Source organism: Drosophila novamexicana, unplaced genomic scaffold (assembly GCF_003285875.2).
Source record: "Drosophila novamexicana strain 15010-1031.04,08,12 unplaced genomic scaffold, DnovRS2.1 tig00001361-arrow-arrow-pilon, whole genome shotgun sequence".
NCBI classification, from domain to species: domain Eukaryota; kingdom Metazoa; phylum Arthropoda; class Insecta; order Diptera; family Drosophilidae; genus Drosophila; species Drosophila novamexicana.
This window is the reverse complement of record NW_020824852.1, coordinates 914,729-942,254: the sequence shown is the minus strand read 5'-3', so window position 1 is coordinate 942,254 and position 27,526 is coordinate 914,729. Positions and strand designations below refer to the sequence as shown.

Sequence of the window (27,526 nt, the reverse complement as noted above, 5' to 3'; positions counted from 1 at the left end):
GCCAGCGAGGAAGTTATCAAACGGCCCACTTGAGGCCAGGCGCTGTTTAATTGGCGTGCAGACACACACACACACACACACACACACACACACACACACAAACTCACACACTGTCACCAGTGTTGCCAACTTTCGCTGTGAAAAAAAGCTGAAAACAGCTAAAAGTAGCTGAATACTATTTGTGGAAGAGGTGGACATAGAATGGCAAAGAGCAGCCTCCAGTGCAGCTGCACTTCACGCAGTTGGAAAGGTTCAGCTCCTTGTCCTAATAGTGCATCCAAACTCTCAGTTATTTCCTTTATGGCCAATCAAGTTCCGGATTCTTATATAGCAATAAATTATGCCATGCAGTGCTTAAAGTCTGCATGTGAAGCAAGCCGTAGTTTGTGGCATTATTTCAAAGAACAAATCAACACATTTAGTAAAAATTACGTATACGTTTAGTTAGTGATGACAAAAACCTGACATTTTGTTATCGATAGACGATAAATAAGTAAATAATAGAAAAGAATAAAATGTGCCAAATAACAATAGACATTGAGTGTCAAAAAATGGATCGAATTGGTTAAAAATAGAATAATATAAAAAATGGCTAAATCTATTTAAAAAAAAGCCAAAGCTGCGGGCAGCTGCATATTTCAGCCGAATTCGCTTGACCATCTCTGAAAATAGCCAAACTTGGCTAGAAACTAGCTGAACCGACAGCGCTGACTGTTGGCTTGTACATTTCTTAGCAGTTGATATGGCGGTTGTTGTTGTTGTTGTTGTTGCTGTTGTTGCTTTGTACTTAAGTGCGTCTAATCAAAGGAGCCGCACCCCCTCCGCTAGTCTGGTTGTCCCCTGGCTGGCGGGGTCTACTTCTGCGTCTCTGGGCCGGGCAGCTGGACACATCTGGGGTGCAAAATTGTTTATTATCGCGTCATTGGACCTTTTTTTATTTTTTTATATTATTATTATATTTGCTCTTGTTTTTGCTGTTGTTGTTGTTGTTGTTGTTGTTTCTGTTGCCGTGGCTATTATTATTATTGTTTTGTTGTTGTCTCTGTCGGCGACGTTTGCTGATAAGCAACAAACCAAAAATACACAAATATACAAATACACAAATACGCGCAAACGCGATCTACGCGACTTTGCCAGCGATCAGTTGGCGATTTATACATATATACATACCGAATACATATAGACCGATTTTGAGGCATATCAATACAATTATCAGATGGAATTGTTGCAATTTATGAGCAGCTGGCTTTCCAAGTACCATGTACCAAGCACCAGGGCCAGTGGCGGCCGTTTGTCTCTGTCATTGGGGTGGCAATTGCCAATTGTTAGCTGCGCGCGGCTAAAGTCGCGCGCGTTTTTTGCGCACGTATTTTCGTATAATTTATGCCCGAGCTGCCGTCAATTGTGTGCGTGTGTGTGTGTATGGCTGTGTGTGGTCCTTATCACACCTAAATAAATGTGCCATCAAAATTAAAAATTCCATATATAAATAGCAACAACAACAAAAGCTGAGCTAACGATTAAAACAGCAACGGGACAATTTAGTCGTTGTCTTGTGAAATTGCTGCATACGGGAAAAAAACAAAAGTACACACACATACACACACACACACACACAGGCACAAAGGGTCGAGGCACATGTTGATAATTAATTTTCCAATATTTTATATACTAAATGTGCTTATGTGTGCATCCGAGCTGCGTTGCTTTAGAGCCTGGTTAAATAATCAATTTGGCAAATCTATTATCATCTATCTGTCGCGTCGTCATCCATTTGGCTGAAAGTCGGGACACGTCTTTAGACGGGCGCCACATTCGCGATAGCCCTCGAACTAGTCTTTAGTTTATTTACCTAAAGAAAAACAAGTTCATATTCACTATATATATGCTCAGCTGCAGTTGGACCAAGATCTGTCTGTCTTGTAAAATCAATATTCATATTAACCTTGAGTTTAGAAATAATTCTTCTATGAAACTGGTCCCTACCTTATTTAATTGATATGTGATTCCATCCGGCGACTTATGTATGCGGCTTCTGTCCGGCTTTACCCGGCTCAAGATCTTGTTCTTCAAGTCTTGGAAATAAACGGCGCTGCGGTGGGTGCCCGGATATTCTTTTAATCGAGCTAGGCATATTAGGTTTTTATATTGTACACTTGTAATTTAAAGCGTCAATCAGGTTTTTTGAATAAAAAAACAATTTGAGCTCGTACGGATCACTATTATAAATGGATATTCAAAAATCCTATTCTAAAATTTACAAGGAGTAACATCAAAAATTTGTCAAAATATGGGACTGTTCTGAAATTAAAATGATTCCTTTTTATTCTACAGAGTTTCACGAGTCCAGAATGTCATATCTTTCCAAGGTCGGACTTCAATTAACCGAGTTATGAACATTTGAAATTTTTTGAAATATGTTTAAAATTTGAATATCTCGGGAAAATAAAGTCATATTTTGGAATGATATACATCTTTGAACTCGTAAGGACCACGACTATCGATTGGCATTCAAAAAATCCAATTCTAGAGTTTTATCAAATTCAAGAAAAATGGCAAGGGGTAACATCACAATGTTTGCTGAAATTGGGTTTGTTCTGAAATCAAAAATTGTTGATTCCAATCTGTTCTATCTTTATAGAAACTTTTTCACGAGTCTATAATGTCATATCTTTCCAAGATCGTACTTCAATTAACCGAGTTATGGACATTTGAAATTTTTTAAAATATGTTTAAAATTTGAATATCTCGGGAAAATAAAGTCAGATACTGAAGTGATATATCTCTTTGGATTCGTACGGATGAGAACCATCGATTGGCATGAAACATGAATGAATGTCTAAATTTTGAGGGTTTCGCCAGCTATTGCCAACTTTAAAACGATAGCCATCAAAATGATTTTAAGCTGCGCGATAAAATATGCTCAAAAGTATGCTACTGCAAATAAAAACTATTGTGAATGGCAACTTCAACTGTTGGCAATGTATAAATTGAATTACCTGCCGCAAAGTATGCTACAATTTTTATGATTACATTGAAATTAATTACAAAGGAACAAATTGTACAACTTCCATTATTATTGTTTTATTATTCATTAAATAATTGCCTTGTGGTTTGCTATATTTTACAAAGTATACATAAAAAAAAAACAAAAAAAGTACGATTTCCAATAGCAGTTGTTGGTTTTAGTTGTACATAAATATTAAAGTTAAACGTTAATATTAATACGTTATATATATGTAAATAAATGTGTTAGATTTTGTGTTGTATTTTTTAACCCTCCCAAGTAAAAAAAACAGCTATAAATGCCTTCGTGTGTGAGCGTGTGTGTGTGTGTGTATGTTGGTATGTGTGTAGGTATGTGTATGTGCTCTATTAAAATTGTGATTGTTTTGTTGTTGCAGTAATTGGTCGTAGGATTGATATATGGCTTATAGATCGTAGATGTGTTTGTAGCTGGATTGCAAACTGCTCTTCAAGAGTGCAATACACGCATAGGTGTCTGAGTGTGTGTGTCTGAGTGTGTGTGTGAACGTTTATGTGTGTTTGTGTAGGTGTTTCCTCTAGAATAATTGGCCTTGTGCTATAACTTTGGCCCACTACGCACTACATATATGTATATCTATATGGTATATATAGTTGTATACATAGTTTATATATGTTTATATTCGTATATTTATTAGCAAAAAAAAATTTGATTGCGTGAGTGTGTGTGCTCATAATGATATTCATGATGATGATGGTGATGATGATGATGGATGATGGTGTTGGTGTCGTTGGCGATGGATGAGAAAAAAAAACCGCTCTTAACTGAATACTGTTTTTGTTTAGTACACATTAGATGTATTAGCGTTAATTAGCTTTACTTACAGGCTACTAAGTATATTTTAATGTAATAATAATAAATTATTAATCAAATATGCTTGTTAGTGAGCAAGATGGGGCCGTTGGGCACGGACAGGGGCGAGAGCGGGGCCGAGGGCGAGGGCGCGGGCGGGGTCGTGGTCGCTGGCATGTTGGCGGCAACAACAAACACCATCAATGACTGCCCGGCTGGGCGGCTGTCGGCCAGGCAATCTTGGCATCGATACGCTTATAGGCGAGCATGCAGTGCTTGCCCTTGGCAGCGAGTCGGGCATCCTGCGGGCACTCGGCATCGGTGAGCAGCGTCTCCTCGCCATCGACTAGCTTGAAGAGCGCATAGTCCTGCGGATTGGTAATGCGCGCCTTGTGCGCTATAATGCGGCACACCTCGCGCGTCGTCGTGTGCGGCCGCACCGGCAGAGTTCGCGTCTGCAGCGATCCATTGCACTCGTCCGGTATGATGACCCGCAGCACGCTCGAGCAGGCCGGCAAGCAGCTGGAGCGCCACTAAACGAAACAGAGAGTGAGAGAGAGAGATGAGTGAGTGTTGCATTTACTATTGGGTTGGTTGCTATAAGGTTGGGTGGGTGGGACACTTACGTCCAGGGAGCCGCTGCCGCTTTCACCCTCAGAGGCCATGAACGTCTTGAGCACCTGAACGGCGCTGCAGAGTGCGGTTAGATAGTAGCCGGGCTCACCGTTGAGCAGAGTCGGCTGGAGCAGTCCCCACATGAATTCGGCCTCGATCTCGGCGCCGACAAAGCCGCACTTGGCCACCACATAGACCAGCACGGGCAGAAAATCATCGGCGCCCAGTTGCTGGCCGCGCGGGCAGCCCGTCGCATCGAACACGGTCGAGATGACGCACAGAAAGAGCTCCAGTTTGTCCAGCGGCAACTCCGCCTCCTGCAGCTTCCACAGCAGATTAGCAATGAGACGCAGTGCCGTCTGCGATGGCGGCGTCACTGTGGCACGTATGCCAAAATCGGTTGCATCCCGTTCGCAGGCATAGCGCACATTCTGGGCCAGCAGCTGGATGTCCTCGCTGCGCTTGTAGTAGTCCACAAAGATGCCATAGAGATGCTCGCGCAGCGGCAGCACCACCAGCTGATGCATCACCGTCTCCAGCATGGCGTCCAGATTCAGAAACTCATCGGACTTGAGGCGCGCTCGCGCCGACTCCAGCTCGGCATGGAACTTGCCCTCGCCATGCTTGACCAGATAGTTTTTCATGCCGCTCATGAACTGGCGCATGTTGCGCATCACCACCTGGGGCGCCGCCTCCCTGGACTCCTTAGTGCAGCTGATGAAGTTCTCAATGTTGCGGGCAAATGTGGAGCTCGGATCTTGGGCCAGCTGCAGTGTATAAGCACGCAGCGAATCGCCAGGTCCTACGCTCTGTACGTTGATCTTGTTGCGGGGATGGCCTGCAAAGAGAGAATGGGAATGGGAATGGATTAAATACGGATAGCATAGGCGAGATAGTTATAAATAAATATGTAACAGTTGTCCGATGACAGCCAATCCCCAGCTAATCCCTAGCTAATTCTCTCCAGCTTCTTACCGATTAATAGCCTACATAGCAGTCGGAGCAAACAGATGAATGGCGTGCAGCAGCCGGGATACGCTTGGGTGCGCTTCTCATCGGCACACTCGCAGCCACGGCGATAGCGTCGATAGAGACGACGGCTTTGCGCTTGGAGCGCCAGGCCCAATGCCTGACACTCGACAATGTGCGTCATATTGAGCAGTATGTTGCCCTGCTCGTCGAGGTGGAAGAACTGCTTGATATCATAATGATCACAGGTATTACGCTCGCCGGGATGGCACGCATCCAGGCTGCTCGACCCAATGGTGCTCAGCTCCGGATTGGGGCATTTACCGATGGCGCCCATTATGGAGCCGGCGAGCGCTTCAGTCTTCAGTTGCTTGCGATTGATGCGGCAGTCTTTAAGCACCTGTTGCGGACAGGTGGCCGTCGTTGTGGCTCGTATTGTTGCCGTTGTGGTTCCCGTTGCAGTCGTCGCTGTTGTCGAAACGGAGCCAATGCTCGAGAGGCTGCTGCTGGCGTATTTGGACTTCTTGCACAGCACCGAGCTCTGCAGCAGCTGGCTGTTCTCGCCCTCGGCGCTGGGCGGCACAATGCCTGTTTGTATATTGTCCACGAAGAGCAGCTCCAGAAACTTGCGTTTACGACGCACCGCAGGCGGAGATCTTGCCGAGCAGTTGGCTAGCTTATCCGTGCTGCTGCTGCTGGCGCTGCTGCTGCTGATGATGGTGATGGTGTGAGTGCGCTGCTGCAGCAGCTCCTCCTCGAAGTCGGCCGAAAAGAAATTCTCCTGCTGCGGATGCTCGACAATCTCCCATTCGGCCATAAAGCTAAGGAACATGGCCTCCTCCTTGTAGTGCTGCACATGAACCGGATCGTGAAAGAACTCCTCCGGCTCGAGGCGCTCGATGCGCTGCTCGTCCAGGCTGCTCAGCGATTTCGACATATCCGTTTGTGTTGGGCAGCTGTTGGTATTATTGGCAACGGCCACGCCTCGCTGCGGGCGGTTCGCGGGGTGTGCGCGCGACGATCTTCTGAACCAGCTCATGATAAATTCTGTAGCGATTTTTGCCAGCTAAAACGAATTGGCGAAAACGCAAGTTTCTCATCGGCACACGCTGCGGATGGGCTGTTCTTTTTGCTGCTGCTGTGGCTCTTATCGATCGATAAAACGATATCGTCGATCGATATATATTTTTTATATTTTTATCGCTGATTGATTGGCGGATGCAAAAATGTTTCCGTTGCGTGTTGTTGCTCTAAACGCGGCCAATGCAAAACTAATGCTGAACTTCATACGCATTAGTTTATAAGACTGCAACAAAGATAACGACGACTGCGCTGCGCCGACGCTGACGTCGACGTCGTCGTCGCCGTCGCCGTCGACAGTGACAAAAAGATAGCAACTAGCGCGACGTCAACTGCGCAGCTGCGGCCTAAATTGCGAGGCGCAGCGACCTCAATTTGCCTAAGCCCCCCGTCCGACCCGCCCGTTGCCGCCTACCTGCACAGGTTGAGGTTGTTTTTTTTTTTTTTTGTGGGCTGCTGTTGATCTGGGATCGCAACACACTCGGGAATTTCCGGGATTGCGCCGGCGTCGGCGTTACCTGCGTCCGATCTTTGCGCAAGTCCTAAGCTGAGCCAGTCATAGCTTTATCAGGCTGAGCTCGGGCGCAAGCGAAACTGTGTCAAGAGGAAATTGCCACTGAGTCAGCGGCAAGTGGGAAAAGTGGGCTGTGCAGAGGCAGAGGCAGGAGCATAGGAACGGCAAAGCCAAGACTCAGGCTTGAGGCGTCAAATCGATAAACTAGGATAGAAAATCACAAATCATTCAAGACGACAATAGCACGTGTGCAAAAAGGCCTGAACAGGTAGGTAGTCAGTATTTCAGCAGGGGTTGCGACTGAGAGCTGGCTTTCGATTTGGGCTCGAGAGCGGCGCGGTACGCAAGGCTGTTGAGATAAAGAGTTGATTCATAGCTGAGAGTCGACAGCTAAAAGCACAGCTGGAAAATTGCATTCAATTACACACATCAGAGAGTGAGAGAGAGAGAGAGAGAGAGAGAGCGAGGGAACTCTCTTAAGACAGTCTGTCTAAGACAACAATGAAAGACTCCTCGCGCCATGATCTATGAGAGATTCCCGTCTAATGCAATTGCACCTCATGATTGCATCAGCTTTTCAAAGCCTAAACTCAACTTGAGGAATTGGTTTGAAATCTATTTTTTTACTGCTGCGCAATTCGGAAGAACCTTTGGAGCAGAGGCTTACGTGAAGGTGCTTGTGTGCGTCTGTGTGCAGGAAGTGCGCCCTGAGACTCTACATAAAGTTATTTCATGATCTATTATACTTATTTATGATTGGCAATGACCAGGGTAAAATACACAGAATATGGACTATGGCTTGCTCTGTACTGTTCTTTTTTTTATCGCTGAACGCTTGCAATTCTCAACAAGTTAAAGCTTCAAAGAGGAGACAAGGCCTTTGCGATTCCCGCCAGCAAGGAGTGCAGGGAGTTAACCCCTATTGCACCTGAACCGGCCAGTTTTGTATAAGAAATACATTGCCTGTATACGAAACCGGCTGCGAATCGAACTTGCTATCTTGATTTCACATTTTTCAAGGCCCCATTTTCGGGTATAAATATAATCATATTATATCGGAGCACCATTAAATGCTAGTTAAATGGCAAAACTAATACAAGGCAAAACATGATTAAGTAAAGAGGAATCATTGGGGGGAACATAATCTAGCGTAGCGGGTTACTCATTTCGATACAAATACAGACTGGCAATGTTTGAAAAGTAACCAAAGTGATAATATTCATTATACAAAGAAAATCACGACGATGAGTAGTGTTGTAAAGCACCGGGCATATCTTATAGCTGCAAGAACTACTGAATGTGCTTAATCATATAGGCTGGCTTGACTTTTTGCTAGAACAAACACGACTTGTGCCTAAGATACGAAACTAGTTTCTTATATTTCCCATAAAAGCTATAGGCAGTGTTGTAAAGCACCAGACATATTTTAAAGCTGTAAAGGTGGCAGCTGGCTGAACTACCGAATACTTTACATATATGATAGGGACAGCTTTGATTTCTGTTAGAATGACAGATTAGAGCCTGTAATGCGAACCTTGGCCTGTTTCTTTCCATTAAAAGCCAGTAGTAGTGTTGTAAGACACCGGACATATCTCAATTAGCTAAATACTTTTGTTTTGTACGGGCTGCGAACCTTGTCCCGTTATTAAAAGCCAGGTGTAGTGTTGTAAAGCACCGAACATAACTAGCGCGGGAGCTGGTTAAACTACTCACTATTTGATATATCTCATAGGGCCTGCTTTAATTTTCTGCTAAAACTACCCAGGACTTGGGCCTTGAATGCAATCCTTGGCCTTCTTTCCACACAAGCCTTACTTAGCTCTTTCTCATTGTTTCCAAATAGGGCTATTACAACATCTAGCTAGCTATTGTGGGATCATAGCAGACAGCCTCGATTTGCAGTTAGTTTAATTGGTGGCGTTTTTATCTTAATTAGCGGCTATTTTCCAACTTAAGGGTATTCAAGGTGACCTTGGGCCTATTTTTATTGACTTTGTTTTACTTTTTATTTTATTTTTTAGACAAGTTCAGCGAACCGTCTTCTACCGCCGCTTGCTTATCCAGACTTTTGCTTATCGCCCAAAACGCTTGACAACTGAAAATGTTGCTAATTAGATTTGTTTATATGAGATGGTGGGTGGTGGTGGTGGTGGAGCAAACAGTTAAGCTGGCTGGAGAGCAGTCAAAACACGTGTAGCTTGGGGTGGACCCAAGTCTAAAAATAAAATCGCGCCCATTGTGTGTGCATATTGCATTTCATCAGCCATAGGCTATGTTTGCTCAACGCTGACCCAAAATAGCCAAAGAGATTCGAAACGTCTGAGTTGGAAATTCTAATCGGTCTTGAGCTTGGCAAATTACGCATCCCATTGAGCGGCGAGACACACGGCGCGTTTTAAAACGCGCGCTGATAAAAACGCAGCCAGCTCCGTTGAGTTTACATTCCAAAGTGCACGACGCGAGAGTCGACAGCTCCAATATTTATATATAAAGAGCGAGAGAGCCAGAGCGCGAGAGCGGGAGAGAGTGAGAGAGAATCTTTCTATGTTGATCGCTTGAAACTTATCAAATTTGTTTAGCTGGCCAACTGCGACGCCATTTAATGCTGCTGTGCGGGAATCGGAGATCGGGAATCGGTGGGGCAACTGGCGAATGCATTGCGCGGCAGATAAGTTTCGGCAAAGGCTTTGTAGTCTGCAGATCGCAGACTCCAGATCGCAGACTGCAGACTGCAGACTCCAGACCGCAGACCGCATAGTCCTACAAAGCAGCAGCAGCAGCTGACGCAGCAGCCAGCTGATAATCCGCTTGGGTTAGGCTTTCCAGTTCGCACCAGTTTGTCGAGTACACTTGCGGCTGCTGCGTTTGCTTCGATTTGGAAGACGGGCAATTCACCCGTGCGCTCAATCAATCAATCAATTAATCAATCAATGAGTCAGTCAGTCAATAGGCGCACGATGACGACGATAATCGCTCGTGATCTCGCTGTACTTGTATATGTATTTGCTTTTGTCTGCCGCTCCATGGAGGCCACGGTGCGTAGAATGATGCAACAATAACAAGCGATTGCAATTGAGCATACGATGATGATGATGATGCTGATGAGGATGATGATGATGACGACCGACTGTGCAGTGTGACCGTCCAGATACAAGCCGTGCATAGATCTGATGTAGCTCAAATGGAAGATTTTCTTGTTCCATGCTTATAAATTATTCCCTTTGAAGCGAAATAGTTATTGATCTTCGGCTGGCGATTAACATTTAGCCTTGCATTTAGCTTAACTCCATATCCATTTGGAATCTTCCCTCTATATAAAGTTGAGCCGATCGTAAAGAAGATATTCCTTTTTCCTGCGATCCATCTCTGTTTTCTTTGTGTGACTCCATTCCAATTTGATGTCTTTCTATCGTAAGGTTATTGATCTTATGATCATTATCCTGCGATCATTTTTGGGTCTTCCAGCCAGTACAGCTTAATTAATCTCTGTTTTCTTCGGGGTCTAACGGACATCTGTACGAACCTTATTTCCAATATAATGGATCATAATTTAGAATTAACTGAATAGGGCAAATCGTCTTCAGTGCCATCTAAATAATTGCATATGATCCACCTGTGTGATCTTATTCTAACCTAACCTAACTTAATGCATTGATCTGTGCTATCGCGGGAATATTTGTATTTAGATATATTTAACTGGAATCGCAGTTCCCAAAACTCGTTTGACTTAGGTATCGTTAGTTTACTTTTGGAATACTTACATAGTATCTCCCGATCCCGCATGCTTGGATTTCTTAAAATGGTGGCCACTTTGGGTCGTATTGCCTTGTTGTTGTTGTTGTTGCTGCCAGCGCCGGCGCCGGTGGCATTTTTATTGGCCTTGAGCGTATCCTGGTTGCAGCTGCTGTTGCTGCCGTCTTTGGTGCTGCTGAACTCCTCGATTATGGTGTCGTCTTCCGAGAGCGCCGGCCGGCACTTGGACAAATGAATGGAGTCCGAGTTGATGGTGGCATCTGGAGGAAGCACAGAAACAATTCGTCTGGTCAAGCTGTAAACATTAGTTTGAATAGAAGTGTGGCACTTACCATCCTGCATGGGCATAAAGGAGTCCCATTGGGACGAGTCCCACGGCTCCGAGAAGACGGTGCCGTCGTCCGACTGCGCCGAATCGATGCCGGCATAGTAGGTCTGACAGAAGGCGGCACAGTTGCGTTCCACGTTGTCGTACGCGGAGAGCCGACATCCGTTTTGGCTCTGGAATGACTTTTGGCTGCCGTCGACGTTCGCCTTCTCCTGCAGCGGCGCCGTCGTCGTCTGCGTCTGCATCGCCTGTGTCTGGGGCGGCGTCGAGCAGCGCACCAGCTCCGGCAGATTCAGGTCGGGCAGACGCTTGGCAATTATCTGGTGTACGGTGAGTGGACGCTTCTTTGAGCCCGCCGCATCCTTGTCGCGCCCCAAGGAGTTCTCCTTCTCCTGCCAATCAGCGGCAGTGTCGTAGTCGCCACCGTTAGTCTCTTGCTTGGCCATAAACTCCCAGCTGCTGTCCAGCTGCCAGTGCTCGATGCGATTGCGTCCGCGCTTGGCGGGCTGTTGAGCCATTGCCATTGGCTTGGGCTTCTGCTTCAGCTCGTCCAGGCTGCCGGCCAGCTTCTCCAGCTCGGCGGGCAGCAGCAGAGGCGCCGCCGTCGTCGCCAGGCCGCCCTTGAGCGGCTCCGAGTGCCGCTGATTGGCGGGCAGGAGCTGGCTGCGCTGTTGTCGCCGCAATATGGCCGCCGCAGCACTGGTGAAGCCAGCCTGACGCAGTGCGTCTGCCGGCTCAGCATAGAACGGACTGCCCTGCTTGCTGCGCGATCCAGGCGTCTGTGCGGCAGTGGGCGTGGTATCTCCGCCATCATCGCCGCCGCTCTGCTCCGTGAGCGAGTGCGTCATGAGTGGCGCCGCACCAGCGTTGGCCAGGTTTGGCAACAGCAGCCCGGCCCGGGAGCGTGGCTGTGCATCGCCGGAAAACTGCAACAGCTGCTGGCTGGTGTCGTGATTGCCGCTGCCCTCCTCACAGGGCGACAGCAGCTGCTGTGTGGGTGTGCTGGCTGCCGGAATGAAAGGGCAAAGGGGAAAGAGTTAAGTGCGGCTCGACTGATGTAGCGATTCCAACGAAATCTCAGCAGCTAACGAATCTATAGTAGAACTAAGTCGAGACATTCAACTAAACGTTCTCTAATCGACTTGCAACCAGTTCCGAACAATCTCTATGATTAAAAATATTAATCCCGACTGACTAACGGACTGATTGATGTAGGAAGCCAAGACGGATCGACTCAAGCTCAATCGGGCTCCAGCTCATTTTCAAAGATCTTTTTCAAAATTGTTCTGAGAAGTGTTTTACGCTATACTGAAAATCGAACTTGGATGCAGATTTATCAAAGTCCTACGTTTCGTCCGATCGGCTTTTAAGAGCTTATTGGGAGTAAAACACAAATGGTTGGCTTTTCGTTTGAGTTCCGGCAAGTTTTGGATGCATGAATCTCGAATTGAGAAATCGAATGGAAAACCCAAAAGAGGTATTTGCAGAACGAACAACTGGCTACCCATAGTTAGGTTGGGTACTTACGTGTCTCGGCTAGCAGATCGGGTCGTCGGTTGAGAACGCCAGAAGTATCCAGACCGGGCTTGAAGCTAGTCAGCAGACTGGCCCGGTCGCTGGGATCGTGCGTCCAGACGTCCTCATAGTCGCTGATCTTGTCGCTCAGCGCGCTGGCGCAATACTGCGCGGGAGGACTCTCCAATATGTCCGATTCCTGATAGTGTTTGGATTCCTTGCGGTTGCGCAATTTGCGTGACTTGCTACTGCCGCCGCCGCCGCCGCCGCCGCCGCCGGGCATGAGCCCAGCGCCGTTCGGTGTCATTGGGGAGAGCATCTTGCGCTGGCTCTGGCTGGAGTCGCGACTGGACTGGGAGTGCGACTGCGACTGCGATTGTGACTGTGACTGCCAGCGACTGTCATTGGAGGAGGAGCCCTGCGAGGAGAGCGTATCTTTGCACTCGCCCTCGGGCGACAGACGCTTGGCGAAGGTCTGGAACGTGCTGGTGCTGGCCTGAGAATTAAGGAGCGCATTGAAGGGATTGCTCGAGGCGGGCGTTGTTACCTCCACAAATTGTGCGGGATTCGGCTTGGAACCGCCATTGTTGGCGCCATTGTTGCTGCCATTATTGTTCTCCATGGAAAACGTAACCGTGGTGGTCACCGTAAAATTGTTGCTTAGTTGATCCGGCGAATGCGGCTTGGACCAGCGCATGGGCGGTGCCGGCGGCTTGAGATTCAATGTGTTCGGCGGCTTGGGCCGCTGCGGACGCACCTGTTCCAGCTCTGTAATGCTTGCCACAGCCGCTGATGTTGTCTTAAAGGTGCTCAAATTGTTGCTGCCATGCGGCTGCATTGGCTGCATTGGCGGCTCCAAGGCAGCTCCTCCCGGCAGATAGCCTTGCGCATCCACCGGCGACATGGTTAGTATGACCGAATCCACAGAGTTGGGACTGAGCAGCTGCATATGCTGGCCGCCGCTGGTCGAGAACGAGCTCATGCTCGAGTTGGTATCCGAGGGTGTGCCCGCCTGGCTGAAGAAGCCCAACAGCTGACCGCTGCTCGTGGGGCTGAACATCGACTGCGGCGGCGCCACAGCCGCCGGCTTGCCGGCCAGAGCATCGCTGAAGAATGTGGCTGTGCCCAGGCCGCTGGTCTCCGTCAGTGAGAGCGGCGACTTGGCATCCAAAAGCTGCTGCTGCTGTTGCTGTTGCTGCTGCTCGGTGCAGGTTGCAGTTGTGATCGCAGCTGTAATCGTCTTGGCGGCAACAGGCGGACCGAGGACCACCGGACTGCTGGCATAACGCCAGAACTCCTGGCCGAGCAGGGCCAGCGACGAGAGCTTCTTGCGGTTGTTCGCCTCGCGAAGAACGCGAGGCAGCATCAGCTGCACGGGCAGCTCATCGCAGCACTGGGCATAGTGCGCGATCAGGGCTGGAATCGAGCCGAACTTGAAACGTGAGCTCTCCAGGCTGAGTATGTTGTCCTGTGATTGGATCAGATAGTGCTCGATATATGGACCCGTATCCTGGGGCAGACGCACCGACACGGCCATCGTATTCGGCTGGCTGGAGCCACGCACAATGAATGTCTGCAAGAGAAAGAGAAACACAAAGAGGGAGAGAGAGAGAGAGAGGTGGAATGAGTAAGCAGCTGGGGCTAAGTGAGCTGTTGTCATAATTCCGCCACGTAAATCAGCGCCTGATTCCATTCCCTTTCACTGCGACTTCCGACTTGTTAACACCGACCGCCCCTTTCTGCCTCTCGTCTGTTTTCCGCGTTAAATGTTGCGTTAAAAATGTGCGCACATAAATTTCCCTTCTCCATTTTCCAAAAAACAATGATAAATGATAAATTGGTATTCCATACGCCGCGACGCCTGCAAGTATGCAACGCCTCGCTAGCTTACCCCCCTCCGCCCTATGCCCTCCGCCCACCGTTATTCTTCTTGTGCGCTTTTGTCCTGGCGGCCAAAGAAAACTTTGCAGACGCTGCGACAAAGCAGCCAAGTCGTGTGGCAACTGCTTGAAGCTGGCATCTACCACTCAGACTCAGACCTGGTCAAGATGCGGCAGCCGCGCTATTCAGAAGGAACCGGCGCTGCTGCAGCCCAAAAACGACCGGGCCAGGAGCTTGCCGTTTTTGTTAATCGCCTGCAAAAAGTTTTCATAATGAGCCTTTTACTTAAAGTCACGCACAACAAATTACTTGTCCGAGACGTAGTTCCCAAATGCAAATCCTTTTCGCCAGCAATTCGCCAACATGCAAAGACTTAGAGAAAACGCTTGGCATAGTTCAGAGTGTTCCAACAGAGCTGGAGAATTCTCCAGTGAATTCATTTGAGATTTTCTAATGAGATCATTTCTCGATTACATATTTCAGATACATTAAACATTGCATAGATCAGCCGAAATTTATTAGTTCTAGTTTACGTTTTTAATATAAACCGAAACTCAATGAAACCTCAAGAATGAAAAATTAAACTGAATAATTAAAAGCTTCGCCTCAACATATTTGGTAAAATTTTGGACAGAGATGAAATCTAGCCCGCATCTTGCATATTGCAAATATTTAAGGTTTGCAATATATTCGGCAGAGCGGGCATTTATTAAATTAAAAATTAAATTGATTTCAAAGCCAAGGTATGTGGCTGTAAAGGCAGCTGGTGGCTGGTTCAAACCATGAACCGAACTGGGCACAATTTATTCTTGGGGTTTTCGCTCTGCTACATACACCAAGTATATCTATCGAATACACTTACAAGATTGGACTCATATATACGTAAGTATGTTGGTCGAACGATTGTCGAATATCTTAATGTAATCCCTCTCCCAGATGTACCAGCTATACCAGAGTTGCTAGGTGTACCAAAAGCTCAAGACCAAGTAAACTAACTCTTCATTTAGGATATGTTTAATATACTAGATATGGTATATGAGATCTGCACAATAGACTGTGCTCAAAACATTTAATATATACCAGATATACTAGATATTCTTGTTAAGCAGCTTTGCTTAGGGTATTGCAAAATCTTGTGCTATTCCAAAAGACTTGAATATCTTCTAGACTCGTTTTAAAAGCTGTTTTGACAAATGTTCCATATCACAATGTTGATATTCTAGTTATGTTTTTGAAGTAAGAGCTGCTCTCAAGATCTTCCACTTAGAATCTTCCATTTTATTTGTTCTTTATTTTCAATTCAAACGGCACACGAAAGAGATTTAAGGAACTCGAGCGTTTTCTTTATGCTATTGTGCGAGTGTATATTCTGATTTGCTAAGCAATTGTGTGCGTGTGTGTGTGTGTGTGTGTGTGTGTGTGTGTGTGCTTGTATGTGTGTGGCTGTGCTTGTGTGCGTGTGCTTTTCAATTTTGCTCAGCAACCCTAAAAGCATGCAATTATATTTTTTCAGATTTCAATAAATGCCAACTGTAGCGGGGGCCGCAGCTAGATTTAGAATGGCGAGTCTGGAGCAAGGGGACGGGCTAGAGGGGTAGAGGTTTTTTTTTTTTTTGAAAACGAATATGGACGCCCCGCGGCGTTGTTTATGATTTCTGTGCGAGTTTTCAATAAGCAGCTGAAAGCGAAACGCAGCAGCAGAGCCATCAAGAAGATAACAGCCAAAAAAAAAAGCAGAAGAAAAAACTCGTAGATGACTTAGAGGGGGTGGGGCAGAAGGCGGGGTGAGCAGCAGTAGCAGCAGCAGGGGCAGCGGGGGCAGGAGCAGCAGTAGCCGAGGCCAAGGGGCTTGATATGTTTATTTGATTTGGCTGCATTGCAACGTTTTTTTAAAGCATACTTTTTGGCTGTGTTGATTTTATTACACGCAGACGATAGACAGCGCCGGGAGAGGGCGTGTGGTGTGGCGGGGCGGGGCGGGGCGAGTGGCAACGTTTAAAGCATGATGCAAGCTGCAGAGCACAAAAGAGCATTATACACTGATTCAATAATGTGGTCAGCTGCCTGGAGGAGCGCGCAGGGGGGGAGCTGAAGGGGGGCTGTTTGTGCTGACCCGTCACGGAAATGCAATTTGCGAAGGACAAAAACGAGCGTAAAAATGTCTTAACAAGCGACAGGGCAAGGATAATGCACAAAGGATAGCCCAGGCGTGCTCAGGCTAGTAAGAGAGAGCGAGAGAGAGCGAGAGAGAGGGAGAGAGAGAGGAAGCAAGCGTGTCTGCATTTTATGGATGTCTTGACAAATTTAAGCGAATGTGGCTAACAATAAAAAGGCGTAACGCAATTTAAAGCCAACCAGCAGCAGACGCAGTTCAATACATTTATATAAGTAACAAATCTGTGTGTGTGTGTGCGCGTCTGTGTGTGTATTATATACATGCATGTAAATCTATCGCATTGTTTGCAGCTCAAACAATAGTTGCAATCAGTTGCCCCTTTGGGTGCTTCGACATGTGGGCGTTCGGACACGCCCAGTTCATTGCATTGCCATGCAATGCACTCATGCACACACACACAGAAACAACACACACACACGCAGACACACAGGCGCACAGGTGGCACATTGTGCGCATAGGCAGCTTTTAAGCGCTCAGACGAAAAAGGAAGCCCTAGAAATGCATTTGTTTCGCAATGCGATTCCAAATGCATTTTCACTTAACAGTTCGTTGACTGTCGTCTGTTGTGCCACCTCACCCCCACCTCACCCCCTTCTACTGCCCTTACTCTCCGCCGTGTGCAGCCAGCAGCTGCGGTCAGCAGCTGCCACCGTGTGTGGCAATGCCTCACATCGAGCTGCAGCAGCCAAAAAATCTTACATTCCACAAAATATCACTTGCACTTTTGCACGGCATATGCGACCCCGCTAGTAGAGGGCGTTTATTGGTCACAGTCGCCAGTGGGCGTGGCCGTGTCTCGTAAATTTAAATGTTGTGCTTGTGACAGCGACAAACAAACAGGCGCTCGAACGGCTAAAGTACATATATTTGCCAGTGAACAATTGCGGCTGTTTGTGTTCCATTAAACAGTTTCTACTTTCTTGTGAAATGACGATTGGGCCAATATATCTTGAACAACAAAAACATAAATAAGCAATAAAAACATACGATACACAGCACGTCTGCAACAAAAAGACGGATCTGTGTTTCATGACGATAGCTTTAAAACTGAGAGATTAGTTCGAATGGACACAGACGGACGGAGCGATCCAGCAAATATATAGCTTAAAGATTCGAAAATGTTATAACAAAATTGTAAAGACAGCTAGAAGCTACATGTCAAGTTTGGTGACTCTAGCTCTTGTAACTTAAGAGATTTGCTCAAAAAACAGGATTTCGATTTCGATTTTTATCGATTACTTGGAAACGGGGCAAGTTATCGATTATCGGAAACAAATTCGCACTGCGCAAGCACTAGCAGGAACTACGTTCCGAATTTTAAGTCTCTAGCCCTTATAGGTTATAAGATCCTTGTGTTCATGTATACGGACGGACAGGCTGTTGATGCTGATCAAGAATATATATACTTTCTGCCTGTTACAAGCATGTGCTATTTGTGCATTTTATCCTTTTTAGGCATTTTTACAATTTTCACACTTGCTTCGAATAGCGAAATGCGGGCGAAAGTGATTTGCGGCCGTTTGTGGCTTGTTCATTGCATTTGGTTGGGCATTTAATTGCATGTAAATTATTGCATAGCGCACAAATCACACAGCACTCAACACACACACACAGACACACACACACAGACACACACACACACAGACACATCTATGTCCCGTCCATGTGCTTATCCTTGTCGTTGTCGCATTTGCGCCCATTTCCGGCATAGCTTGTGAGGCAACTGCACTTTTCTACGGCTGTGCTTGGGCCAGGGCAGGGGGTGGCAGGGCGTGTAACAACATTTCCGGTTTCCATTTCTCGACTATTTGCCGCGTTCGCCCTTGGGCCGCATACGCTGAAAAATGTCCGCAGCCCGTCAACCCTTTCCTTCTGTTCGTTGGCTCTGGGCCCAAATGCTTTTGCTGTTGTCGTCCTTCACTATGCGCTGCTGCTCCAGTGTCTGTCAGTCTGGTTCTGTGTCTGCCCGTTTTGCGGTCCTTGGCCAGGAATCGAAAGTGCAGGCTCCCAATCAGAGCGTACTACCCCACCTTTTGGCCTGCTGTTGCTATTGGAATGTCGTAATCAGGTTTTGGCCCGCAAATAGACTCGTTGCGCTCGCTCGAGCGCCAAGTCTAGTCTATAATCATCAAATCATGCTTCAACTTGTATTTCATATAAATGTGCCCCTTGCACTCACCCATTCCTACACCCAAGCCCAATCCCACCCGCTCTTCCTCGCTCCCAGTCCGCTGTCTGTCGTATCAATCGTGTTGCTGCTGCGGCACATCAAAATGCTTGACATCAAATCTTGACAACTTAATGGCCTCCGGTTGCACTGAAGCGGGCAAGTAAATTGTTTCAAGCGCAGTGTGGAGAGCTGAGAAGTTGCTCAGATTTCTGTGGTACTAGTGCAACATGCAACATGCAACATGCCACGAGGCTAATCCAAATTCACGCACGCATGTGCAGAGAACTAAACAAAAGAGAAGACTTTCGAGGTAGCCAATCGTTTAGCTTTAAATTATTGGCCTTACAACTGGATTCAAGTTAAAATACGAATCGACACGTTATTTAAGCCAAATTATAACCAGGAAATTGGAAAATTATTAGCTCAAACTATTTTCAAATATTTATAAACGAGTTATTGAAGGAAATGTTTCGGCAAGGCTGTAACCTCTTAGCCAAGGCCTACAATTCCAAAGTTATTTATTGCTAAATATAGCTTGAATAGTTTGCATGTAAATCCTATTCATTTGCCTAGGTTAAACTTGAGCTTCATCTTAGCTTGAATGGAGTTATGGAAATGGAAAAAGGACACTCAACGATCGTGTTGCCTGCTTTTGGGCGTTCTGCTAAAAAAATAACACTTTGGGAAAGTGTTGCGCACTTTGCAGCGCGCTCTCATGTCCAGGCCAACAAATTTGCATATCCTTTCAGAACTTGAAATCGAAACCCACGCCCCTGCCATTGAAGGGGGACACTGCGCAGCAATTTAACACCAGACACGACAGTCCAGCCCAAGGGAGATGCGCCGCCGCCTAATGAGAGTCGGCGGTTTGTGTGGTTAGGCAACTGGCAAGAGGAAGCACGGGCGACAACTGCGCACAATTGGGAGCAGCGGGATTGAAATATAGAAAGAACAAAATATAACTAAACTGCATAAAATAATGAAATTATGCCAAGCAGCGTCTCCAACTGTGCCGCTGAGAAGGAACTGGAGCTCCATTATCTAGTCATTGGCCGGCTATTAAAAAAGGCAAGGAATGGCGAGGGGGATTCGAACCCTCGGACTTCTCGCTTACGTGTACATCATAAAAATCTCATATTTTATTCAAATTGGTAATGTGAGCGGCCAATGCAAATGTCCCAGCTGCTTGGACTCCGACTGTGGCGCTGGGTTATCAACCCTCATGGCATGCACTCCTCCCTCCCTCCCCCCCCCCCCCCTGCGTTTGTGCCCCGCGTTTGCCCGCTTTGCACCATTTGCATTTCATTGACATTCATTTGGCTATTTCCTTATTTCCTTTTCTTTTTTTTTCCATTTTCTTTTGTTTTACTTGCGATTCGCTTTCTTTGCATAGCAAATTGAATTTAAAGCCAAAGTCCAACAATAGACAACCACGGCTTTCCGTTCCTTGCGCTACTTTTGACCCCCTCATCTAGTCGCCGCCACTCTCCCTCTCCCTCTCTCTCTCTTTCTCTGCCTCTCTCCCTCTCTCTTGAGCTGAACCGCTGCCTTTTCATTTGCTTTTTGCTGCCCACTTGGCTGACCCCTCTGTTACAACACTTGCACCCCATCCCCTGCCAGCACCCGTCCACAATCTGCTCGTTGCATTGGCTACTAAGCGGCTTTCGCTCTGCAGTTCAAGAGTCAGCCCCCCCAAACCCCACGCCCCTTTGTTTTGTTCCCGCCCAAGCTCTGCCTTAAGCTGATTTCCCTTGATTTCCGCTGGTTCCGTTTGGGGCTTTGGTTTTCAATTTTGCCTTTTCATCATTGGCTACGTCAGTTGCACACACACACACACACACACACACACACACACACACACACACACACACGCACACACACACACACAGCTGCTGCTGCTGTTGCTTTGTTGTGGGTGCTGTGCAAGTGCATTAAACTCATTTGCCAAACGGCTTTCAATTATAATTTTTGTTAATAATTCATTAGCACAATGTGTCGCCGTTGCTCGTGTGTCCTTGTTGTTGTTGCTTCTCTTGTAACGAGTATGGCCAAAATGCATTCAGACAGCTTCCTCTTTACCCTTGCGCCAGCAGCTAGCGTCACGTTGCGCATACGCCACGTGTGACCAGGCTTAAAGCCAGCGCCCGTATGTGATAGAAACGAAATTTGAATTTTCAATGCGGCAAATGGAAAATGCAAATTTAATTTAAGCAGTTCCAGCTAGCAATCAAAGAATCATGGCTTCAGAGCCATGAAATTGTTTTATTTTGAGGTACTGCAGAAACTACTTGTCTAAATTGTGCCTCAGCTGAGTTCAAAGATGACTTTAAGCAAAGGAGAAATTAATAGAGGATTGGTAAGACATGCATGCCGACAGACTCTTAGCCTTCTAAAACAACTTGCTGGCCGGTGGAAGGGAACGAGACAGTGCCACATTTCTTTAGCAATCGTTCAGCTCTATACAAAGCTAGATCCCATGGCCTTGCAACCTAATTTCTTAAGGATTAAAGAGTCTTCATTTATTTCTTGCTCGCTTTGTATCTGTGGTCTAAGTGTAGATAGATAGATAGCTCTAGATGACTTGATTGGAAGATGCGCTGTGCTCAAAAGAAGAGCAACAGTCTAAGGAAGTCATTTCCTAAGCTACCAACTTATGCTAAGTTCTAGCTGATATTTGCCATTCCAGAGACAGTTGAATAAGTTCAATTTGAACGCATTTCTCAAAGCAATAAAGCACACAGATTATCACCAAGTATTCCCTGTTCGTATAACCAACTATTCCAAAATAACTTTAAGCTCAACACTGAGCTCAGTCCATGGGAGACCCTCTTAAATAAGCAGTTAAATGTGTTGGGCAATAAATGTGAAGGCAGCGACAGGACTTTATATGGAATCGCAGCCAGCTATGTTGCAGGATATTCGCATAAATTGGCAGCTCTCCAGCTGTGTTTATGGTATGTTAACTATCCAACTTATGAGTGCTGCTCAATGGAACTCCCTACGAAGTTGTGCGGCTCTGTCTGTTTTATGTTATATGGTGTCGCTAGCAACCCTTTGGCTTTGGCTTTCGCTTTGGTTGTCATCTGGACTTACCCCCAAATGTGCGAATGTCTCTGCTTACACACACACGCACATGCCCACACACACTCGCACACATGTAATCCCCCACACTGCAGCTGTCTGCGGCCTTATCGCTCATCAGCTGTGGCTGCGGCTGCGACGGCTACTGTTCCAACGGCTGTTGTTGATGGCATGCCCAAACCCCTTTGCAGCATACCGCCCTCCCCTACACCTCTCTAAAGCCATCTCCTCTCGCTTAGCCCTGCACTGCGGGTGATAAATAAAAACTGTCTGCGCCTATGTGGCTGCTACAGTTGCTTTCTTTTGGGCTGCTGTGTTTTATTTTATTTTAAATTTTTTCTTTTTTTTTTTTTTTTTTTTTTTTTTGGGGAAAATACTGACTTTTTGCCATGTAAGCTGACGACCCCCGCACCCTCTACCTGCCCCCCCCCCCCCCCCTTGACATTGGGGCACATGCCAAGCGACAAAGCCGAAAAATTCCATAGCCATGGTCGAAAAAATTCAATTTGATTGCTTTGTTCGCTTGTCTATTGGCCATTTAAGCAGCCAAAGCGCTGTCTGGTGGGCATCGAATCGGGGGGAACGAGTGGGAGAGGGGTCCTGCATTTGGCGTTAGCTGCAGCTTAACAAGTTCATTTTGGGCTGGCGCCTGTGGCTATGCAATGAATCCGACGCATAAATCAAATGCACTCAAAGGGAATGCGAGTCGAACAATTTAAACAAGCCCAAAAATAAAATACGACCTACAATTTTCAAAAAATGCAAAGCAAACTGGAATATCAAATGCAACCACATATTCAAATATTGGGCATACGCCAGCCAAAGCCTTGCACTCAAGAGTCTGCCAGATAGTTGGACATAGCTGCCATGTGCTGCATACCTTTGGGCGCAGCGCCACTTGCTACTTGGCTAATGATGTTGCCGCTGCCCGTGGCAACATCCAAAACAACATTCCAATCCGTTGCACACGTGAAGAACTTCATCAGTCGCCATTTGCTGCTAATTACTTTTTGTGGTCGGCATAACAAATCCCTGACGCCAAATGCCGAGCAAAATAAACGCAAAAAATATCATAGCCGGCAAGCAGGACTAGAAGTTACCTTGTATAATACTATATACTAATAAGAAAAAACATTTGCTTGATTTGACAACTTAATGAAAATTAAAAAATACAGAGCGAATATTACAAAATATATATTTAGATGGGCTGGAATTGGCAGTTGCAGTTGCAAATTATTTGTAGAAGACTTTCGAGACCTTTCAAATATATTGGCTAAAGCAATGATATCTAAGAACTTAGTAGACAAATTTTCCAAAACTAGATTCAGGGGAAGAGACACTAAATCGACTCGACTTCAGTTCAGTTTGCAATTAACCAAACCTTAAATCGGATCAGTTTCCCAAAAAACAGCTCAACTTCGGGTTCGACTGGAACTATTCTATTTATTTTTGTCAAAATTGATTTGCTTTGATATAAAAAACCTTTCAGGGAGATTCAACTACAAATTATTAGTTTAAGACCGAGCTAATGTGTTTTTTTATCCATCTTTGTACTGTAAAAAAAACCCAAATCGAATATCTAAAGGCAATTGGTTAGGAACCTTGGCTAGCAGCCCTGATAAATTTAATATATTTATAGCTCAAAATGCCATCAACATGCCCCACTTGGTGCCCACTTTACAGGGTATAAAACAAAACAGGAAATAACAAGAACAGGGCTGCACGCACATGTGACCAGGCAGGCAACTTCAGGTTTCAGATTCAGCTTCAGCTTCGAACTGTTTATGATTGATGGAGTTGGCAGCAGAGCGAGGGAAGGAGAGGGAGAGGTAGAGGGAGAGAGGGGGAGGCAGAGAGTTCAGAGAGAGAAAAGTGAAAAAGGAAAAAGAAGAAAACGCACAGATGGAAACGCCGGACAGCAGGCAAAACACGTAATTAAAATACCAGGCAGGCAAATGGACCAAAGCAAACAACGACGATTGTTGTTGTTCTTGTTGTTGCTCTTGTTGTTGTTGTTGTTGTTGCAGCCACATGTGTTGCCACAAATGGGCAGCCATAGCCATGCCCATTGCGGCAGCCGCATTCGCAGCTCAAACATATTGATTGATTTTTAATTACAAACATTTACCAATGCAGTTTACACAGAGGGTCAAATCCAATCGACTATCAGGGCAGGGCAGAGGGCGGTGGGGGAGGGGGTAGGGCGGCCACTTGCAGCGGCTGCTTCAATTTCAATTTCAATTATGCAAATACTTTTTTATTAAACGCATAAACAAATGCGTGGCAACTGCTGCAATGGAGAACGAGTTGCCAACAGGAGTCGCTTAATGGGCCTGCCGCCGAGCGGTCGAGGGTTTACTGGCGGGAGGGAAGGGGGGAGGGGGGAGGAGGGAGGGTGTTGGGGTGCATGGGGCGGTGGAGTGACGGCGCGTGTAATTGCCGACGTCGACGCATGCAATTAGCGTTTCAATAGGCAAATAGAGAAGAGCCAGAAAGAGAGTTAGCTGGAGGATTGAGAAGAGTGAGAGAGAGAGAGAGAGAGAGGGACGGGCTGCAGGACTGAAGGTGCAGCAGTTGGCAAAAAGTGAAAAGTTTTTGCCCCTTCCAAGCAACGAACTGACAGACCCGCCCGCCAGTCCAATATGCTGCAATCAATTGTTGCGACGCGTTCGACAATTGAAAATTGCCAAGCTGAAAAACGCTTTTCACTTTTCTTCTTTGCCTCTTTTTTTTTTTTTGTTCCGTAAGGACTGCTGCAAGAGCTGGTCGTCGCGTGCCATGCTCAATATTCAGTGTTCGACAATTTCAAGTTTTGCATTCACAATGCGTGCAAAACTCAGCAAAACCAAACTTGGCGCAGGAAAAGTTCTCAATTGAAATTTCCGTTGCATGCTTTTAGGCGGCGCACTAAATTTGTAGCCTTAAGTGGGCAAGCGTGGCATAAGCCTCGTACCTAGCCCTACTTTACAGGGTATTCACGCTGCGTGATGCTCTTTTGCCTAATATTTATGACTGTGCTGCACTTTGGTCCAGAACTAAATGTGATAAGGCACTTTAATTACAAATTATTTGCTTATTTTAAAGCATATTTTTAAAATTCAATATGGGCTTTATGAGTGCAAGGCAATATGCTTTAAATTGAAAATGACTTATTTAAGTTGCATACAAAATAATTACGAATTTTTACGTTGCGTTTTTCATTACAAAAAGCCGCGTTGATTGCTTTTCATTTATGCAAAGTAAATAATGAAAACAATATCAATTAAATTAGTTGTGAATAATTTAACTAAATAAATATTGGTAAAAACTGATATTTAAAGGTGTATGATATTTAAAAATGTATGTGAAAACAAAATATGTAATGGCTTGGCCTTCAAGATGTTCCAGAAATCCTTCTAATTAAATATGAACTCTAAAAGCTGCTTCTAAGTAAACTCGATAGATATATATAACATTTATATGAAAGAAGGCCTTCGTATGCCTTACGATTGGCTCTTGAGTTTGCTGGCAGAGTTCAAGGTATGACAGGATATGAAGCAAGAAACGTTCACAGGTAGGAAAAAAAAATAGTTCGTAAATGATTTAAAATTGAAATTAAAAAAGATTCCCCAATTGTGCATATATTCGCTGTATGCTGTAAAACTCTTAAATAATTTTTGTTTTGCCCTAGAGAAGGCCCTAGCTCCTAAATGCTTGAACTGTGCTTGTGCCAAAGGAGATGTGCGCTCGTTTATATAAATGTTGGCATATAATTTTCAATTTGTGATGCATTTGCCACGCCCCCTAACGGGCCGTGGCACTTGAGTGTAGTGCGCCGGCTTGGGGTAACAAATGGCAAGCAATTTAGCTGGCATTCGGGCGATTCGATGAAGCATTCGTTGAATCGATTTGCCTGTTATCCTGCCAGCCAGGCTGTCTGCCGTACACGTGATAATTGCTCGGCAGGACACAGCGACTTGGTCCTGGCAACTTATTGAATCTGTACAATTTGTTGGGCGTTTCTCCTGTTCGCCTCTTCGTTCTCATTGTCCTCATCGTCGTCATTTCAATTGTCTATGCAAAGCGCCTTGAATCACAAAATGACCAGCACCCAGCGGCCAGCGCCCAGCCCGTCAGGACGCACTCCCACCTAGACGACGCACTGCAAATCCCATTGGTTGGCTATTGTCTCTCGTCGCCTTTGTCATGTGGCCCCACCATTTGGGGGCCCGCACCAGTGTAGTCTGCCTTTTGCTGGTAGCCAGGATAAATTTCAATGAATTTGCAAGCGCAGCAGCCGCAGCCCGAGTCCTGGTCGAGTCCTGGCAACATTTCTTTGTTTATCTTTATACATTTACAATTAAAAGGGCTTCGCATTGTTGTCGCTGTCGTAATATTAATGAATCTGTGTGTATTTGTACAGGACACGCACCACGAAACCCGATTTCCCGACCCGACACACACTTGCCACGCCCACTCTCTGCAGATACACGTTAATTGATTGCAATTTGTATATGTAAATGCGCCTGTTTGTATGCAATGTTATTATTATTTTTTTTTTATGCTGGTTTTTATCTTTGGTTTGCAAATTGTGTGCAAATTTTGTGGTCACATGTGTTTGCTGATTTATTCACCCGCTGCCCGACGAGAGCCCGCAATTTGTTTATTTGCATATATTTTGCATACGCCGGCAATTGTCTCATTAAACGAAATCAATAAAATGGATAATTATCGTTAGCTGGCACTCACCCCCTCCTCTTTGCCCTGGAGCAAGTGCACGGCACCGGAACGCTGTATGCCGGGCAGAAACCACATGGGATGCGTTAGCAGCAATCTTTCCATCAATCCCAAATCACAGGGCGGCGAATTGTCGCTGGAATCACGGGAGCTCTCCTCGCTAGATGTTTCGCCCTCGGCCAAAATGCCGCCCTCCGAGCTGGAGACTAGAGATGTGCGTGACTGTAAAGGATGGAAATGACAGTAAGTGCAAGTGTTATCAAAAGCGGGCTTAGTTTAACTAAAAGTGAAAACATGTAACTTAATATGCGTACTTATTTGACATCTGGGCACACTCAACGATATATACTTTTGTTAATCTGCAGCTGACATGCCTGAAGATATGGACCAAGGCTTTCAAAAAACAGCTGCTGAGCCGTTTGCTGACATTTGGAAATAAAAAAAACCAGCATAGCTTTAACTTGAAGCATGGCTGTCATACAAAACCAGGGCTGCAATCCACTTACACTGGCAGCCACAAGGAGAACAGAGCTGTTAAGCAATGAGGGGGCTGCTTAACGCAATGAAATGTGCATATAAATACAAGCTACAGTATTCAAGTACCTTAAGCTGAACTTATGCCCTGGGCTGTCATACAACGCCAGGGCTGCAATGAGCTCTAACCTACAGCGCCGTATATCTTCACTTAAGATAACCTTACAGAGCAGTTCCTATAGTCTAGGCTACAATACAAAACCAGGGCTAACATTGCTTTGCCTGTCAAAAAGTTGAGTTTAGGGCAACGCCAGGGCTACAGCAGCCACGTTTTAGCTAAAGCAGAGCTAACAAGAGGTTAGCCAACAGCATAGAGTGCAAAGCCATGGCTGCAAGAGCTGTCTTTATGTGAAAAC

General features: G+C 46.0%; 1 protein-coding gene across 3 annotated transcripts in view; it reads right to left on the bottom strand.

Moving 5' to 3' along the window:
- Positions 1-3,707: 3,707 nt before the first annotated feature.
- Positions 3,708-27,526, bottom strand: part of LOC115767298 (protein sprint) — a 102,803-nt gene continuing 78,984 nt past the window's right edge. For 2 of the 3 annotated variants that reach the window (XM_030711533.1, XM_030711532.1), the window contains 6 exons: positions 26,649-26,858; positions 12,625-14,185; positions 11,102-12,103; positions 10,778-11,029; positions 4,465-5,291; positions 3,708-4,371 (listed from right to left, as the gene is read on the bottom strand). In XM_030711533.1, the coding sequence (XP_030567393.1) occupies positions 4,039-4,371; positions 4,465-5,291; positions 10,778-11,029; positions 11,102-12,103; positions 12,625-14,185; positions 26,649-26,858 (4,185 nt within the window). In that variant the 3' untranslated portion in view covers positions 3,708-4,038. Of the gene's footprint in view, positions 4,372-4,464; positions 5,292-5,428; positions 6,670-10,777; positions 11,030-11,101; positions 12,104-12,624; positions 14,186-26,648; positions 26,859-27,526 lie in introns of those variants that run through there. The other variant, XM_030711534.1, reaches the window with a different exon arrangement.